General features: G+C 34.0%; 2 protein-coding genes across 5 annotated transcripts in view; one reads left to right on the forward strand and one right to left on the reverse strand.

Annotated features, from left to right (window-relative positions):
- Positions 1–7023, forward strand: part of PCOLCE2 (procollagen C-endopeptidase enhancer 2) — an 82850-nt gene extending 75827 nt beyond the window's left edge. The window contains exons 7-9 of the mRNA XM_074298433.1: positions 2849–2932; positions 4660–4827; positions 6455–7023. Of these exons, the coding sequence (XP_074154534.1) occupies positions 2849–2932; positions 4660–4827; positions 6455–6585 (383 nt within the window). The 3' untranslated portion in view covers positions 6586–7023. The remainder of the gene's footprint in view (positions 1–2848; positions 2933–4659; positions 4828–6454) is intronic.
- A 5972-nt stretch (positions 7024–12995) lies between these two features.
- TRPC1 (transient receptor potential cation channel subfamily C member 1) overlaps positions 12996–17732 on the reverse strand; it is a 64538-nt gene continuing 59801 nt past the window's right edge. For all 4 annotated transcript variants that reach the window (XM_074298431.1, XM_074298430.1, XM_074298428.1 and 1 more), the window contains 3 exons: positions 15093–15294; positions 14562–14756; positions 12996–14030 (listed from right to left, as the gene is read on the reverse strand). In XM_074298431.1, coding sequence (XP_074154532.1) covers positions 13803–14030; positions 14562–14756; positions 15093–15294 — 625 coding nt within the window. In that variant the 3' untranslated portion in view covers positions 12996–13802. The remainder of the gene's footprint in view (positions 14031–14561; positions 14757–15092; positions 15295–17732) is intronic.

Raw genomic sequence — 17732 nt, forward strand, 5'->3', positions numbered from 1 at the left:
GATCCCCATGGGAGCCCAGAAGAGGAAGGGCTGACTTCAAACTGAATTTTAGTTGAGTTGAAGATGTAAGCATTTGCTCTGTAAGTTATAAATTCAAGCATAGCTGGAGTTCTCCAGATGTCAAGTTAGTGACTCTCTGAGGGTTTATCCAGGAGATATAATTTGAGGTGCTACCATGGCAGCAAGATGGTGAAGTAGCAGTTGGTCTGTATTCAGGAAGACAGGTTCACATCCATTCTCAGACATGTACTAGGAGTATGACCTTAAAGTGGCAAGTCCCTTAATGTCTGCCTGGCCTTAGTTTCCTCAACTGTAAATTGAGGCTAATAATAGCACTTGCCTTACAGGGATGTTGTAAGAACCAAATGTGCCTGATACATAGGAGGCACTAAATAAATATTTTCACAAGTCATTAGACCTGTTTCTTTAAGCTAAGGAAATTGTCAGGATTCCAGGGTTTAGTTAAATACCGCCACCTCTTTATAAAGACTATTTAAATTCTTATTTACTATCTCTTTTAATCCTAAAAGATCCTAGCCCAGTTTGACAAGAATATAAGAGTTCCTGCTCTACTGTATAAAATGCTAGACCTGCTTATAAAACCTTGTTCACTAATCCTTAAATAACTAGGCTTTAGTTAAGGTGGATTAAATATTTCCATTTTAAAGAGTACATGTAATACACTGCAGGACACGTGCTTTGCTTTCAGATGGTGACATATTCACAAGGATCCCTAAGCCTTTCCAAAGCTGCCTTTGCCTACTCAACATATACTGAAACAGTGGGTCCTTCTGCAGCAGGGACCAGTCTGTAAATGGGGTGTAGGAGAGATTTTTGGCCACAGACACTAGACATGCCTTTTCTCTTAGGGAAAGTATCATTAATTATATAATTTCTAGGAAACAGACAGGTCCTTGATGGTAAAGTCTTTTCTAATATCAGTTCTTATAGAATATGAATTGTAGGGTATAAGTTGGTCTGCTATTCTAGAAAGCAATTTGGAATTATACTGGACTATATCACTATATGAAAAATGAGATACAAAATTTTGGACAGGCCAATGTTGAGAGTTTTGTTTTTCTTGATTGCATATAATTACAAAGGTTTTGCTTTTCTTCATCCCCCCCCCCCAACCCTCAATTGGAAAAGGGGTAGGTAGGAGAGAAAAAATGTTTGGTGATGGAAAAGTTTTAATTAAAAATGAAAACCAAACAAAAATAAAGACATTCATGCAGTTAAGTTGGACTTTTTTTTTCACTGCGGAGAGATTAGGAAATGAGTTCATGCTGACAGAATTAAAATTTGTAATTTCTAAAAGCTTTCATGTCCCCATAGTGGGTTTTGTAAGCTTTCAAAATTCTTGCCATGGCAATTCCCTGTGAGTGCTTAAAAGCAATGCCAGCAGAGTTCTGGCAGGTCCTATGGTTGGGGTTGATGATCTCAAAGATTACTTATAGTTCTCAATCTTATCAGACTCAGTAAAAAAGACTTTAAATGTGGGCCTCTATGTCTTTTGTATAAGGTGGGGAGAGGTTCATGGCCAGAAGGATGGTCACCAAAAATTTATTTTTTAAATTATATCACCTCATCAAGACCACTGTTTTCATGAGAAGGTATATCCAACCAATAAAATAATAAATTTTTCAAAATAGAACTTGAGTATCCAAATTTGAGAGGCAAGTTCAAGTTCAGAGGGGACTACTTTCAAAAATGTAACCTACAGTCATAAAAGATATAGCTCTACATGCTAAGAAGATTATTAGCAACAGCAATAAAATTAACAATAATAATGGTAGTTAACATTTATATAATAATGATGACAGCTAGCATTTATTTCTCCTATTAAATTCAAATTACCTCAGACACGTACTAGCTGTGAGACCCTAAACAAGTCATTTAAACTTAGTTTATTTTCCTCAATTGTAATATGATGATAACAAAAGTACCCATCTCACTGAGTTGTTGTTCAGAATCAAATGAAATAGTTCTAATGCACTTAGCGTAGGGCTTGACATATTGTAGCCATTACACAAATACTTGTTCCTTTCCTCTTCCTTTCCCATGTGCCAGGCACTGTGGTAATCAAATTATACAGACATTATTTCATTTCATTCTCATAGCAGCTCTGTAAGGTGAGTGCTATTATTATGTCCATTTTACAGCTGAGAAAACTGAGCAACCATTTGGCTCAAGCAAATCAAGCTTCTTCTCTGGCAGAAGATTCTTTGAGTCTCATTTTCTTCATCTGTAAAGTGGGAATGAAAATAATATCTGTAGGTCTACTTCATAGAATTGTAAGAATCAAATGAGATGAAGTATTTGTTTTTAAGGGGCTTTGAAAAGTATAAAACTTATGCAAATGTGAAGCATTTCTATTATTTAAAAATCTTTAAATACCCTTGATATTCATGCCTTTAATAAACCTGCCTATTGTTATAATTCACAAATTGTAACTCTAAGATCAGATTTTTATCTACTTTGCTTTCTTAAAGCAGGGTACATCTTTATAATATATTCTTTTTAGAAAGTTATTTTAGGAAAGCATTGGTTGAAATAATTAAGAAAGCAAAGAGAATTGTTTGGATCATCTTTGATTGGAAAAATTGCAAGTAGCCTATTATTGAGTTGCCCTAGGGAAATTAGAATAACTTCATAACAATGAAAAATTATAAAAAGAAGTAATCTCTTTTGTGTATTACTCTTGAATTTCATTATTGAGACTTAGACCTAGCTATGTATGCAGATTGGTACCCAGGGGTATAACTGAGAAAGTCAAATCTGCAATCACTAATTATGCTTCCATGAATTTCTTTTTGTGAATTATATGGCTTTTATTTTTTGAATAAAGGTTCAAGACCTACTGTAGCTCTATGTCAACAAAAATGTAGAAGAAGTGGGACTCTGGAGAGCAATTATTGTTCAAGTAACTTTGGTAAGAAAAAAAATACAGTTTTTTCTTTGTAAAAGGAAGCCTGGGGAACTGCATGATTATTCTCAAAAGAATTACTGAGAATTTAAATGTAAATGGTCAGTAACATAATTCACATAAGGAGGTATTTGCATTCCACTTGATCAGTTATTAATGTCTCCTTAAAAACAGACTGTTTCTCTTTGATCTACATTTCAACTTGCCTTAAATTGGGTCAAAATCATAAACACGAGACAATTTTTTGGTTAAGATTGTATGTAAGAACAGGCGAACTACTAAGAAATCCAGCACCTAGGTCAGAGAAAGGTTTCTAGACTGACATTTCACAGCAGGAAGTCAAGTTGAAAACATGTTAGAGTACAGGGAAGACTGAATGGTGGGAGTGGGACAGAGTTTATGAACCACTGGTGCCATGTGCTTTTTGAGACCTTACTAGACTAGGGTGTCAAGCACATCACAAAGGCACTATTTTCTGATCTATGTTAAAACTTCTGAAAGGACTGCCCTGTTCTTGGAGAGATACCCAGAGCCTCTGGAATAACAAGTAGCACCAGATAAATGATTTACCATGTAAAATCACTGGCACCGAGGCTTTTTAAAGGATGTCAGCTCCATGGTTTTTAGCTATTTCAGTACTAGCATTTTTCAAATGTGCATTTCTAGTTTATATACTGATCACCAGATAAGGACCAATAAAATCCTAGTTATGAAAGAAAGAATAATTGACAATGTGATTTCACTTATGTCAAATCATTTTGTATTGAATTTGCCAACACCAGGAGTGAATGAATGAATGAATAATCCAACAAAGTGGAGCTTTCACTAGCTTGTTGCACTTTAATCACAAATTACCTTCTTGTCCAGCCAGGTCCATCTGGAACCTCAAGAAATTCAAATTTCATTCTATTCAATTAAGGCACAGAATTAAATTTGGTGGCCCATGAGAATAAATTGGTAACTTTTATCTACTGAACAAGGGATAGAAATTTCCCCTTCCCCCATTAGTCACTAATTCATTGCAGGAAATGGCTTTAATAATTCCTTTGAATTAGTTTTCCTTATTTTTTGAGAGATAAATGTAAAAATTTCCATTCATCAGCTTTTAAAATAAGGGAAAAATATAGATTTTAAATTTTTTTAAAAATACATTTTATTTTTCATTATGATGGGATAGTAAAAAATGAGGGAAAATCATATGGATAGAAGGGAGAATGAGAAATTGATGAAAATGGGTAGAAAGATAAACAGAAGGAACAAAAGAGATAACAATCATGAAGAAAAAAGCAATGCAGACACAGAGACACTCAAAAACACTTAAAAAAAGATTCATAATTTGACATCGCAACACCTCCCTCCTGTGGCCTTTTAGAGTACTGCTATTAGCAGTGGTTATTTTCGCAACTATAGGCATAAGTAGGGATGTAAAACTGGCTAAAACTAAGCCTGGGTCTAGAAGCTCCCCATATCTGTAATAGATAACTGAACTTTTGTTTTAATTCATTTATTTTTCTTACACAATCAAATAGTCATTAACAAATGTAATATCACAAGGAACGTTTTAATTTTTCCAGAATTCTGGTGAAATTAAACATTAGGGTTTGACCAGGTTCTTTTCTTTAGCTTTCCAATATTTATTTCTGAAATAATGACACAAAACATTTCCTTGTTTTCAGTCCTGCTCACTTTGTACCTCCAATTTTCACATTTTAAAAAATTGCTTTCTTTCCTAGTACTTGCTGGTACCGTTATCACAACAATGACAAAGGGTGGAAGCTTGCATGCGACAGTATCAATCATCAATGTATACAAGGAGGGAAACCTGGCAATTCAGCAAGCTGGCAAGAACATGAGTACCAAGATCACTGTTGTTTGTAAGCAGTGTCCTCTCATCAGAAGAGGTGGGTACATCCCTGAGCCATAGAGTGGGCACAGTGGGCAAAGTGCTGAACTGGAGCCAGGAAGACCTGAGTTCAAACCAACTTAGTTCTCAGCTGTGTGATCCTGGACAAGTCACTTCACTTTTGCTCACCTCAGTTTACTCATCTGTAAAATAGGGATAATAATAAAGGATCAAATGAGATAATAGTTGTTTTAAAAAAAAAAAAGTGCTTAGCACCATGCCTGGAACATAGTAAATGCTATATAAATGTTAACTATTATCAATAAAGTGCTTTGCCAACCTCAAAGTTCTTTATAGATGTTAGCTATTATCAGGTATAGCACTACTTGCTTCTGACAATTTTGAATATATTTTAGCAGAATAATAGAACTAGGTTGAATTCCCACAGGACAGCAAATTAAAAATGCCCAGAGGACTTTCTGGTAATATCTGGCAAGCCTCCGATTTATACACACACTTGATGGGTCAATCCCTTAATCAGCAATCAACAGCATTCATTAGCACAATTTAAGTGCCTACTACCATGTAGTAGGCACTTAAATATTTATTAACCAACAACAACTAAGTGCTAGGTGCTAAGGGTAAAAAAAATGACACAATTTCTATTTGCAAGCAGAAAATATTCTAACGGAGGAGACAACAAGGACTTACCTAATTATATCCAGTATAAAACTAAAATTAATAATACAAAAACATTCAAAATAATTTGGGAAGGAAAGCACTAATTGTTGAAAATTAGGGGAGAATGGATCAGGAGAGGCTTTATGCATATGGTGTCTGAGATGCAGCTTACAGTCCGCTGGGGGAGACAACATCCCAATTGGATTAGATCTCAGAGTGCAAAAGATGCTAAATGAAAAATTGGGGCCAAATTGGGAGGGGTTTTAAAAACCAAACTGAAGATTTTATCTTAGAGGCACTAGATTGAGTAGGAGAGTCATATGGTCGGATTTATACCAAAAGAATCTGCAGTGTGGAAGATAAATTGGAGTGGAAAGCCTTTGGTATCAGGAAGTTTGTTTAGGATGCTGTTGCAATAATTAGGCAAAATAGGTGATCAACAAATAAGCAAAATCTTCTTGCCCTGGAATCCATATGAAGTAAAAAAAGTCAAGGAAGGCTCTCAGCACACTGCCTGAAGAGGAAATGAAAGAATAAGCACAGCTGTTGGTTTTTACATTGTTATTGTTATACATGTTGTTCTCCTGGTTCTGTTCATTTATTCTACCTCAGTTCATACCAGTTTTCCAAGATTTCTATGAAACTATCTCTGTCTTATATTTCTTTGCAAGACATACATACACATAAACACACCTACAACTATTTATATATGTATAGTGTAAACATAAATATCTCAATAACTATCATTTATGCACCTCATTGCCCAGAGGATCCTGGGAAATCAATTAAACTTTCTTGGCTTTAATTCATCCTATGTCAAATAAGGAGGTTGGACAAGATAGCTATTAATCTAAATCTATATAGAGGTACCTATTTGGAGAGCTCTATACCTATAATTATTGATTTGAATGGTGAATACAGTAATTACCAAAAAAAATCAAATATTGCATTAATGTGTTCAGAAAAAAAATTACATCTCATAATTTCTCTTTTGTACTTTGCAGGTTTAAATTACATCATCATGGGTCAGGTAGATGAAGATGGGCGGGGGAAGATCACACCAAACAGCTTTATCATGAATTTCAAGATGAAGAATCAAAAGATCCTGAATGCCTTGAAAAATAAACGCTGTTAAAGAAGAATGCTATCAAATAAAGCTGCATTCCAGTATATCTTCTGAAAGATCTATTTTCATTCAATAGGAGGAAATCTTTACAATTAAATACTGAGCATTCCCAAAAGATCAGCTTGATAGCACGTGACCTCACTTCACAGTGATGGAAATTATATGCACAGTCATTGGGGCACAGATCTGATCACCAACCTTGAGACAAGCTGCAGTAATCACGTGAACTGAAATGTATGAAGTTCTGAAAACTTGGAAGCTATTAATTTATACATCTTGGTAAAAGGAGCTCTTTTACAAATGAATTTTGTGAGGATGTGAAAAGGAAGATTTATATAAGTGCAATATTTATAGTGATATGATTTTTAACTTTTAGCTTTTGCTCCGAGTTTTTATATTGTTTTCCTGCATTTTTACCTATGCTTAATAAAATATTTTAAAATAAAATGTAGCAGTCATTATGTTTATTCTACAGTAAGCTGGGCATGCTAGGCATAAACACAACATGCTTTTTTGGAATCCACTTGGAGGGTCATTTTTTTTGTGGGATTCATGTACTTAAAAATTCCATAAAGGATTAACATTTTATTTATTTTTCCAACTAGACTTATTTTATTGAGGATAAGAAGATCTCAACGTGGAATAACTCTCTACCAATGCAAATAAGCTGATTAATCCATTTGTAATCGCTGCGGATCAGACTCCCCCTCTACCTGCTCTATCCATCCAATCCTGGAGTGCTCAAAAGGCTGTTTACTCCATTTGTGGATGTGCATCATATTCAGATAGACCTCTTCCATGTTCAGCATTTAACACACTCAGACCATTCAGGATTTTCTGGATGGGATCCAGACATAGTAATTCATGGTCTTCGGATCATTTGCTCTTTTCTGATCACTTCTGTTCCATTCCTGACTTTTATCTGTTTTCTCATCTCTGCTATGAGTGCCAGCCTTGCCCTCCTACTTTTCTTTTTGCAGACCTATTGGTGATTTCCAGCTGTGGATCTGCTTTCAGTTCTGTTTCTGAATTGAAAATTTAAAGTCTCAGATAAAAATGATCTCATAAATAGGCAGGGATTGGATATATATTCTGCTATCTACATATATAAAACAAAGGTTCAAGGAGAGGTCTATCCTAACATGATGCACATCCACAAATGGAGTAAATAACCTTTTAAGCACGCCAGGACTGGATAGGTAGAGCAGGTAGATGGGAAGTCCCATCTGCAGTTATTACAAATGGATAAATAAGCTTCAATAGTCATCTATCCTGACCCTCAATTGTGTCTCACATTTTCATTTTTTAAAGAAGTATTGTTTCCAAACAATCTATCCAAAAGTGCTGTTCATGAATCAAAAACACAATCCAAATCAGCCTCCGCTCAAGTGAGGATTATTCACATTCACTAAAGAAGGATGAAATACATCTATTGATATATGAAGGACTGTTAGAAAGAATACAGTAGCTAGTTGTTTGCTCCTGTTTTGACTCAACTAGATAATACTTCTAAAGACAGAAAGAAAGAGGAAAACATTTAAACTGTAGCATAAGAAGTTTTAGGCTAAAGACTTTTCTGATAAGATTTTTAAATATCATAATGATTTTTAAGCATGAAGGGGGGGGAAGATTCTTCTTCTTGGTAAGCTTGGTAAACCTGGGAAGGTTTTCATGTATTTTTTTCTGGTGGGGGGGATGGACTAAGTGACTTTCCCAAAGCTAAAATATATACTCTAAAGAATGCATATGGCAGGGGTGGGGAAAACAAGCCTACCTGTCAAATATGTGATTAACTGAGACAGTTCTTTTTTTAAACCCACATTTTCCTCCTACACAAGCCTGCTGTTATGCTACTTGTACTACTGTTATTTGATTTACATCAGAAATAATGAATCCTGTGAAGATAGTTATTTTTAAAACATGTAACTACCACAGTTTAAAATTTGCCCTCAAATTCTCTTTGTGTCACTCATTTGGAGTATCTCTTCCACACCAGATTTCTGTAAACATCCACAGAAGCTAGCAAGATCATAAAGTTGCCAAACTAATGATGTCACTGTCATGACCAAAGTGATTTATTTTTCCTTCTAAACATTCAGGTCCCAACTCTATAACAAATTCTTGTCTCACAGACTACTTCTGATCAGTCATGTTTATTTTAAAACAAGAAAAGTGAAGTAGACCCTGCTTCTTTAACCTGTCTCTTTAAACACAGTGTTTTATTTGGAATGGAAAGACAAAGCTTGAATGGTGGGAAAAAGCTAATGAGACTAAAAAACCTCTCAAACCTTAAAGTTCAAACAAGACTGATACTTATGTAAATGTGTTAATATTTGCTCTATCAGCAAGAACAAAAACTGGGAAAGAGCCTAAATGTCCTATGATTGGTTGGTGAGTATCTTTTGAAACAGGTTGCAGAAAACTTTTGCTTTTAAGAATTTCCTGGTAAAAGGTGAAAGGCAAACAGAGCTGGGTCAAGTTTAACATGATCAAATACAGCTCTAAGCTGACAATTGATATGTTCCTGTTTTGACCCATCAAAAATGTCACCAGGGGGTAGAACTGGTACAGGTTTAAGCTTCCCTTGGGCATTTTAGATACTCTGGCTATAACTAATATAATTATGCAATAAATGCTCAATGCTAATGAATCAATACGTACTTAAGCGCCTACTATGTATCAGGCTAAGCAGTGAAGACACAAAAATAAAAAGGAAGCCATCTCTCCCCTCCAGAATCGTTCATGCTATTGGGAAAATGATATGAATATAACTATTCTATACAAAATTTATTCAAAATAAATACAAGGTAAAAGTTAGGGGTGAAGTACTAGTGGAGGGAAGGGAGTAGAGGAAAGAATCAAGTGGTACTTGAGCAGAATGTTTCTAAGAGGTGGGCATGAAGGAGTATATTCCAGGCATGGGTGATGAAAAGAGGGTGATGGAGAGCCGTATGAGAGAAACAACAAGATTACATTGGCTGGACCACAGAATGCAGGAAGAATGCAGAATAGTTAGAAGGATCAAGGTCTTTTGTGGCCAAAGGGAGCTACTGGAGCCTATACTATCAGAGGTTCATTTGAAGAAACCATTTTGGCAACTACATAGAGAAGAGATGAGGGAGGAGGACCAATTAGGAGGGTTTTCAATAGTCCAGGCAAGAGGTGATGAGAGCTCGAACCAAGGTGGTTGCCCTTTATTAACTATGAGAGAAAGGAATATAGAAATGGAAGCTCTGACAACTGATTTTATATGTAGAGTGAGGAGTCTAACATAAAGCCAAGATTACAAACTTAGGCAACTAGAAGGATGCTGCTGCTCTTGACAGAAATAGGGAACTTATAAAGAAGGAGAGATTGGTGGGAAGGTTCTAGAAATGTTGAGTTTGAGATGCCAATGGGACAACAATTGGAAAATTCGATAGGCAGTTATAGATATGTGACAAGCACTCAGGAGAATTCTATGACATAGCAGTGTATTTATACAAAATATTACAGTGGAGTGGTCAACATCTCAAGGCGAGTCTATGATGAGATTGTAATTTATATTGAATAGCAAGCCATGCTGCGTATCTAAATAACAGTCAGAATTCTTCCTGTCCCTTTTTTAGACGTGTGTCTAAGAGGGCAGAAGTAAAAGTTTACATACAGCATACCACAATCAATAACAACTGATTTCAAGAAAACACAATTTTGTTGAAAATGCTACTAGGCAATTGACTCAATAATGTTTTAGCAGAATCTCAGAACTGGAAGGGTCCTTACAGTCCAACATTTACAACATACATAAAGTGGTTACTTGGCAACAGTTTTGAAGACCATTGCCTCTCCAGTAAGAGGCAACTAACTGATAGTTTCTAAAAGTAGTGTCTTCTAGTATAACTGAGAGAAGCTTTGGTTCACATGAAGCTGATCAGACCTGATCCCACTTTTACTCAAAAACCTTTTGACTGACATAGCTAAATAAATTTGGACGCAGTTAAATTTTGAATTCGTCACTTTCCTGGTTTTCCTGTTTTGAATGATCTCCAGTTTATCAATGGCCTTTTAAAAATGTATGATGGGATTTGTTAAAATTATTAACAAAGTTGTACTGAAATCACATATTTCCAAGCAATTTAGTACAGTCTGTAAACAATAATCATTAAATGAAAAAATGTTGAATGATGGTGATTAGAAGAAACTACAACGGTAGTTCCTGATAAAGCTGTTACTGATTCTGTGTATGTTTATATTATTACAAAGTTAATTAAGCAAAAAAAATACAATTATATTTTTCCCTATTTTCCTATTTTTGCCTCTTTTTTGCCTTCTTTTTTAACCTATTTACCTATTTTGCCTCTTCAGATAATCAAACCAATAATTTTAAACAGAATGAGCTTATAAATTTTATTCAATTTAGCAAGTATTTAAGTGTCTGTTCTGTGCAAGGCAATGGCCTAGAAATGGGGACTACAAAGAAAGAAGTCAGACAATCTCTGTCCTAAGGAACTTATATTCTTCTGAAGGAATATGTACAAAGAGAAGGATACCACAAGATAATTGGACGAAAGAAAGGACACCAGCAATTAAAGGAATAATACAAAACTTTGTTGAGGAAATGGTACTTGAGTGGACTCCAGCAGATAAAAATTCTAAGAGGCAAAAATGAGGTTGATATTCATTCCAATCATGAAGATTAGCAGGCAGGCAAGGGGGAGAGATGGAATGTCAATTTAAAGGAACAACTGGCTTCGCTGCCCAAACTGGCTAGAACAGAGTTTATTAAATAGAATGAACATTTATTTCAGTTTATATCATTATTGAAGATAATAATGATGCTGATGGGGATGTCAGCTATAAGTACTTAAGTACATCAAGCAGTAAGATTTAAGGCATTTTTAAAAAAGGCTTTTGGTTTAAAATTTTAATATGTAATTCATGCTAAATGATCAAACACTATGGGTCAGTCAAGGATTCATAGTTGTCTTTAGGATATGATGTTAATTCATTTTTTCAAACACTAATATAAAGCCTTACACAATTTTTGGAAACTTTCTCTCTAGGAAACTACCATGTGAGAAATGATTGATGATTCAATCTAAAGAGTCAATAAGGAGAATAAGGAGACCTAGCTTATTTTCTTTAGAGAGTAAGTAGAACATATGTTACAATTTAGAGTCTAGAACATCTTAATGTTAAAATTATCCAAAGTGTTTTGAGAAGGCAGCATAGCATTGTGGAAAGATGCTGGACCTCGAAACAGAAAACCTGAATCTAAGCATGTCTCCACCCCTAATTGGCTAAGTGATTTTGGATAAACCTCTTGGCCTTTCTAAAGCAATTTCATCCTCTTTTTTCTTTGTATACCCTGCATATAGCTCTGTGCTTTCTATAATTAATAAATGTTGAATCTGTAAAATTGTGATAATACCCCTCTCTCTTCAAAAAAGTTCAAAAATTAATTTTCGTCAATTGTAAAGCATACATAAATGTCAGGATTTCTCTTTCAGTATTAACCCACATATACAGTCATATTTGTAGAACAGGTCTACCGTGTTACCCAACTAAAAAATTGCTGAGGAATGCAAGATAATGGGTCTAGAACTATCTGCAAAAATAGAAAAGAGCCAGGTAAAGTTGACAAACACACTTTGGGTATGTGTGCTGGGGAAGGGGAAGTGGTTCTTAGTCTGAAACCCATGAAAATACCAACTTGTGAAACCAGAATACTAATTTCAGGAATGGATTCCAGACAAATAGCAAATAACCATTAGCTGCTTGACCTCTATTTTAAATTTGAATCGAATCTGGCCTGCTTACTGGCATCATATAGTGTAGTGAAACAGTACCTTACATACATTTTTCATTATGTCCATTTTTCATTACATTATTTAATTTCATCAAGGTATTATCATTTTCACTTAGTTTTATTTCTCTTCTGCTTTCCAAGTACATTTGAATACAACTGGTAAACATCATGCCAATGTATAATCCAAAGTCAAATTTTATTATTTTTTCTTACAATGCTATCGTTCAAAATATACTCCCTTAAGTAATTCATGCACACACTAGGTGCTCAATAAGTATCTTTTTTTTTTTTACCATATATTATTTTTGGAATAAATGAAAATCCTGGTATTAAATCCCAAATGGGATGTGCATAATTTTATAGTAGACAAAATATATAATTTTACAATAAATATTTTATAAGAATTCACCCCAAAGAGGGAGCACTTACAGTTTAGTAATTCCATTAAAAAAAGAAAAAAAAGAAACATATTATACCTAAAACCTCTATTTTGTGATCCCTGGATCAATAATGCTTATAGACCTAAGGCTACCTGCACCCTATGTCCATAAGACTAGCTAACATTCAAGTGAGAAGATTATGCTTAACTTCCACTTAACGGAAATCCCACCTTTCAATTCTATGGCAGGAGTACAACAGATTAAAAAAATTTAATTATATTCTCTACAAAGCACAAAATAACCAAATATATTATACTCTTCAGCAAAAAAGAAAAGAACATTTTCCATTATAAGCAGGAAGAATAATTTTCAAATAAGCACAAAGTCATACTTATTGAAGCTATGTTAAACTGCATAAAATATTTTGATATTTAACACAATAAATCAAAGATAGTTCAAATATAAAATATGCCTCTGCAATAAATATTGTTGGAAAAGCATATTCTCCTTGTTCACAGAAACAAAAATTATACTGTAACTACAAAGAAAACCACTAGAAACCCTTAGTTTTTGGTTTTGGTTTTAAAAGTTCTAGGAACTTTCCCCAAGTTAAAGAAAATGATTGCAATAGCCCAAATAAGCTGGATTCCTAAAAAAATGAATACTAACTCAGCTATATCATGCTAATTTTTTACATTCTTAAAATCAATAGTTCCACATCCATATGTATCTCACAGAGTAAGATCTATCCACATTTACTTTTAAATATTTGATATAGCTTGTGAACAACAGATATGTCACAATTATCTCCCTCCCCCCCCAAAAAAAAAACCAAGAATGAGAAAGTAAAGCAAAACGTTAGAAAATTCTGTCTGCTAAATTGCTCCTACTAAAATCCATGTTCAGTAAATTTTTAAAACTATATACATATTTTATATAATATACATAATTAACCTGTAAGTCTATAAAGAATGGCTTTGACATTATTTCTACATTCCAACCCATACCTTAATAAATTTAGTTGCAAATTATATAAATATTAATGGCATAGAAATAAGTTAATTTCTTGGGTAAAACATAGCATATTTAGAAGTCCGAAAGCCAAGTAAGTCCCTTATTTCATTTCGGAATTTTGATAGATCTTGGCGTAATTCATTGAGATTTTCTACAGTTGCTTGATCTGTGCTTTGCATCTTCTGTCTCATGGAAGTTAAATAACGGTGGACTAAGCAACACATCACTTTTTGGTAGTTTTCATCTCTTTTTTGTTTCAGGTTTTTCCATTCCTTTAAAATAAAGAATAATATATCTCTGCTAATGATAGTTATTTATATTAATGCAAACAAAATATATTTGTAAATTTTGTTGACAATACTCAAAAAAACAAATATATAATCCCATAAGTTTAAATACTTCTAGCTATTCTTGATCCATTATGCTCCTGTAACTATATGTAGTCATTTCATAGTGAAAACAAATTTCAAATTTGTTTATTTCAAACTAATTTGTGGAAATATGAAACTATGGTAAGTAATGTGAAATCACTGCAACATTTCCTAAATTATTTACTCAAAGAAAATAAATCCTTTCCTTCAGTATATAATATGCTTGTGCCATTTAAAACTTCTTTTTCTTTTAAATGAAAAAAAATTATGTACTCAGAAAATATAAAAACTTTTATCCCCAATTTGAAATTTTAAAATAGGCTTTAAAATATTGAAATTGTAAATTATTTTGCCCTCATGGCATTTTATTAGCAGAGTAGAAATTTAAATGAGGCTTTTTTAGGCTGAACCTAAATTTGCACAATTTCTTACCTTTAAACTGTTTTGCCGTTTGACTTTGCCTTTTGATGTATGAGAGCAAATCCACTTACTGAGACTACTTAGTAGATAGCAAATGGTCTTGGGAGAAGGAATAATATTGAAAGGTGGAGGTAGTGTACATTTATCATCAAAGTAGCTAAGCCACAACTTAGCACGGGCAAATTTCCATTCTTTGTCTTCATGGTTCTATAATGTAAGGCACATGAAAAATACTATTGAAAAAATATATGTTAAAAACTCTATATGTAGCCTTAAACAATCAAATTCTTCAAACACATTAGAGAAAATAATTTACCTCATTACTATATACTATGGTATAGAAATTCATAACAGGCATTATTTATATTGTAAAAAAAATCTATAAATGATAAAATGTATAGCATTCTAAAATTAATGACTACAACAATCAAGGCTATAATGACATTGTCGTATTTTTTAACTTTTTTTGTTTCCTGACATATTTTCTACATTTAATATTAACTGAGAAGCACAAAGATACTTTTAGAGTTATGGAACACTTACTGCTATCAGCTGAAAGCTTTTATGAAGCATAGCAACTAATAATTTGGTAAGAACGATAACAACCACGACATTGTATGTGCCAACAATTACGGCTCCAACAAAAGACTGCAATTCTTCACCGTAGCTAAATCTTGTGACAAAGATTGCTACATGTGCTAAAGAAAAAATATACCAAAACAAAGCAAAGCAAGTGCCAATAAACCTGAAAAGACAATAAAATTTCTTGTTAAACAAAACAGTAAAATAAGTAAATCACTTCTATCAAGAACATTTAAAGAAAATGTTAATGTTCTAAGAATAAATACTTAATAAATGAAGTATACATAAATCTTGTTCTGGTTTGTTCAATTAGAGATGTATACTTTGCTTTAAACAGTAAAATACTTGGAAATTTGGAATTACAGGATAAATGATTCCAATAAAGTTTCTTGTAGAATTCATAATAAATTTAAAATGACAAAATCCCTTGGATAATTTAAAATTATTTCATTTGTAAGATTCAATTTTCAAAAATATATCTATAATGTGAAATCTGGTTTGTTACAGAATATGTTCACAAAAGCAGAGCACAATTACCTTAAAATGCTATAAGTTTACTATAAAATTGTCTTAAAACTTCATAAAACTTTGCATGATTCTGCCAATCTAAGGGATCATCTCTTATTTAGAAATTAAATTTAAGGCTTAATTACAATTAAGATTTTATAATGGTCTAACACTTCAGTCCAGGAATTTTCCAAGACATCTGTAACTAGTATTTACTCCCCCCCCACAAACTTCAAATATATTAACTTAAAGAAATGGTATGGTCACAAATTAATTTTCCTTCTTCTTTCCTTAAAAAATACCAAGAGCTGATTTTAATCCATTTGAGAACTTAAAATGTTGAATTTATTATTATATACACCCATAATGTTTATGGAGCTTAAGCAAAAAAGATGAAAAATATATTGCCTTGAATCTGGCAGTATTTGAACTCATATAATCTATGTTTAAAATAAGTTAATTTTTCTTTTTTTAAAAAAATCCAGTTTTGCTTAGTTCAAAGTGAGCCCTTGGAGAGCAGGAATAAACTGGTTTGTAAAAGATAAAGGGAAAATATCCCACAACCAATCTTCCAACCCTTAGTATGGGTCTTGAATGTAGGAAATATTAATTTATTTTAAAACTTGTTAATTTTTCTCAAACAGCTAGCTGCTGCAGCAGAGAAAGCACTGGTCCTGGAGTCAGGACTCATCTTCATAAGTATAAATCTGGCCTCAGACACTCACTAGCCATGTGACCCTGGGCAAATCACTTAGTTCTGTTTGCCTCAGTTTCCTCATCTATAAAATGAGCTGGAAAAGAAAATGGCAAACACTCCAGTATCATTGCTAAGAAAATCCCAAATAGTGTCAAGAAGAGACAGATGTGACTGAAAACAACTGAATAACACTTTTCCTCTGGTTATCAGTTATACAGTGAGTATTCACTAGGCTCTCACTTAAAGACTGTCTTGTTTCCCCAGGATATTTCCACGACAGACAGAAAAGGACTATGTATAAATTCTCTTTCTTTCTGAAGTTTTAGATTTAATGGAAAAGGTAACTTTTTTTTTTCTTTTCTGAGGCATTTGAGGTTAAGTGACTTGCCCAGGGAAACACAGCTAGGAAGTGTTAAGTATCTGAGGTCTGATTTGAACTCAGGTCCTCCTGGCTTCAGGGCTGGTGCTCCAACCACTGCGCCATTGAGCTTCCCTGAAAAGGTAACTCATTTTCTAAAAAAATATTCCTAAAAGTAAATCACATGTTGATTCCTTTTGGTACTTTGCTATAGTGAAGAAAACAATCTACATTATTAACTCAGCTTTTCTGAGGAGAGGAGAAATCAAAGGATTTATATCAATAGTTCAAAAACAGGGGAATACTATTTAAGGGATAAATGGTCTTCATTACAAGTTGCTTTTATGGTGTGTTTTTCCAGAAGTCAATGCGGATGGAGCCAAGATAGTGGAGAAAAGGCAAGGACTCATCTGAGCACTCCCAGATTCTCCTCCAAACAACTTTAAATAACACCTCAAAACCCATTCTAGAGCAGCAGAACCCACAAAAGGATGTAGTGAAACAATTTTCTAGCACACAATGACTTAGAAGATCAGCAGAAAAGGTCTATTTTCCCAGGTTACAATGGAGTACAGGCCATAGCACAAGAAAACAATAGGAGGCCTTAGGGGAGGGGAATGTGACTGAAGCTGCAGCAATAGCTTCTGAAGCCCTCAGCCCACAGACTGAAGGAGCTCAGATAACTGGTAAGGAGGATATTACAAGGGCCTTTTGCCGGCACTGAGTGCAGGACTCTTACATTACTGATACCTGGCCCCAGGTCACTTTCCTGCATCTAAATCCTAGTTAAAAAAGAACACTAGCACACCTGTTGCCCCAGGGGAATGTGCATCCGGTCACAGTTCCAGGGCAGAAAAGAGCCTTTGTGTTCACTCAGACCAGCACACAGAATAGTAGTAAGGAGAATAGTAGTAAATATACTTCTCTTCAGATCATACTACCTTTGGAAAAACTGAAAGCATATAAATCCCCAGAAGTAGCTCTGAAAATAGCAGCAAAAAAACCTTGAAGCTTGGGCTAGTCCCTTCTCTATCAGGAG

Source organism: Sminthopsis crassicaudata, chromosome 3 (genome assembly GCF_048593235.1).
Source record: "Sminthopsis crassicaudata isolate SCR6 chromosome 3, ASM4859323v1, whole genome shotgun sequence".
Lineage (NCBI taxonomy): Eukaryota > Metazoa > Chordata > Mammalia > Dasyuromorphia > Dasyuridae > Sminthopsis > Sminthopsis crassicaudata.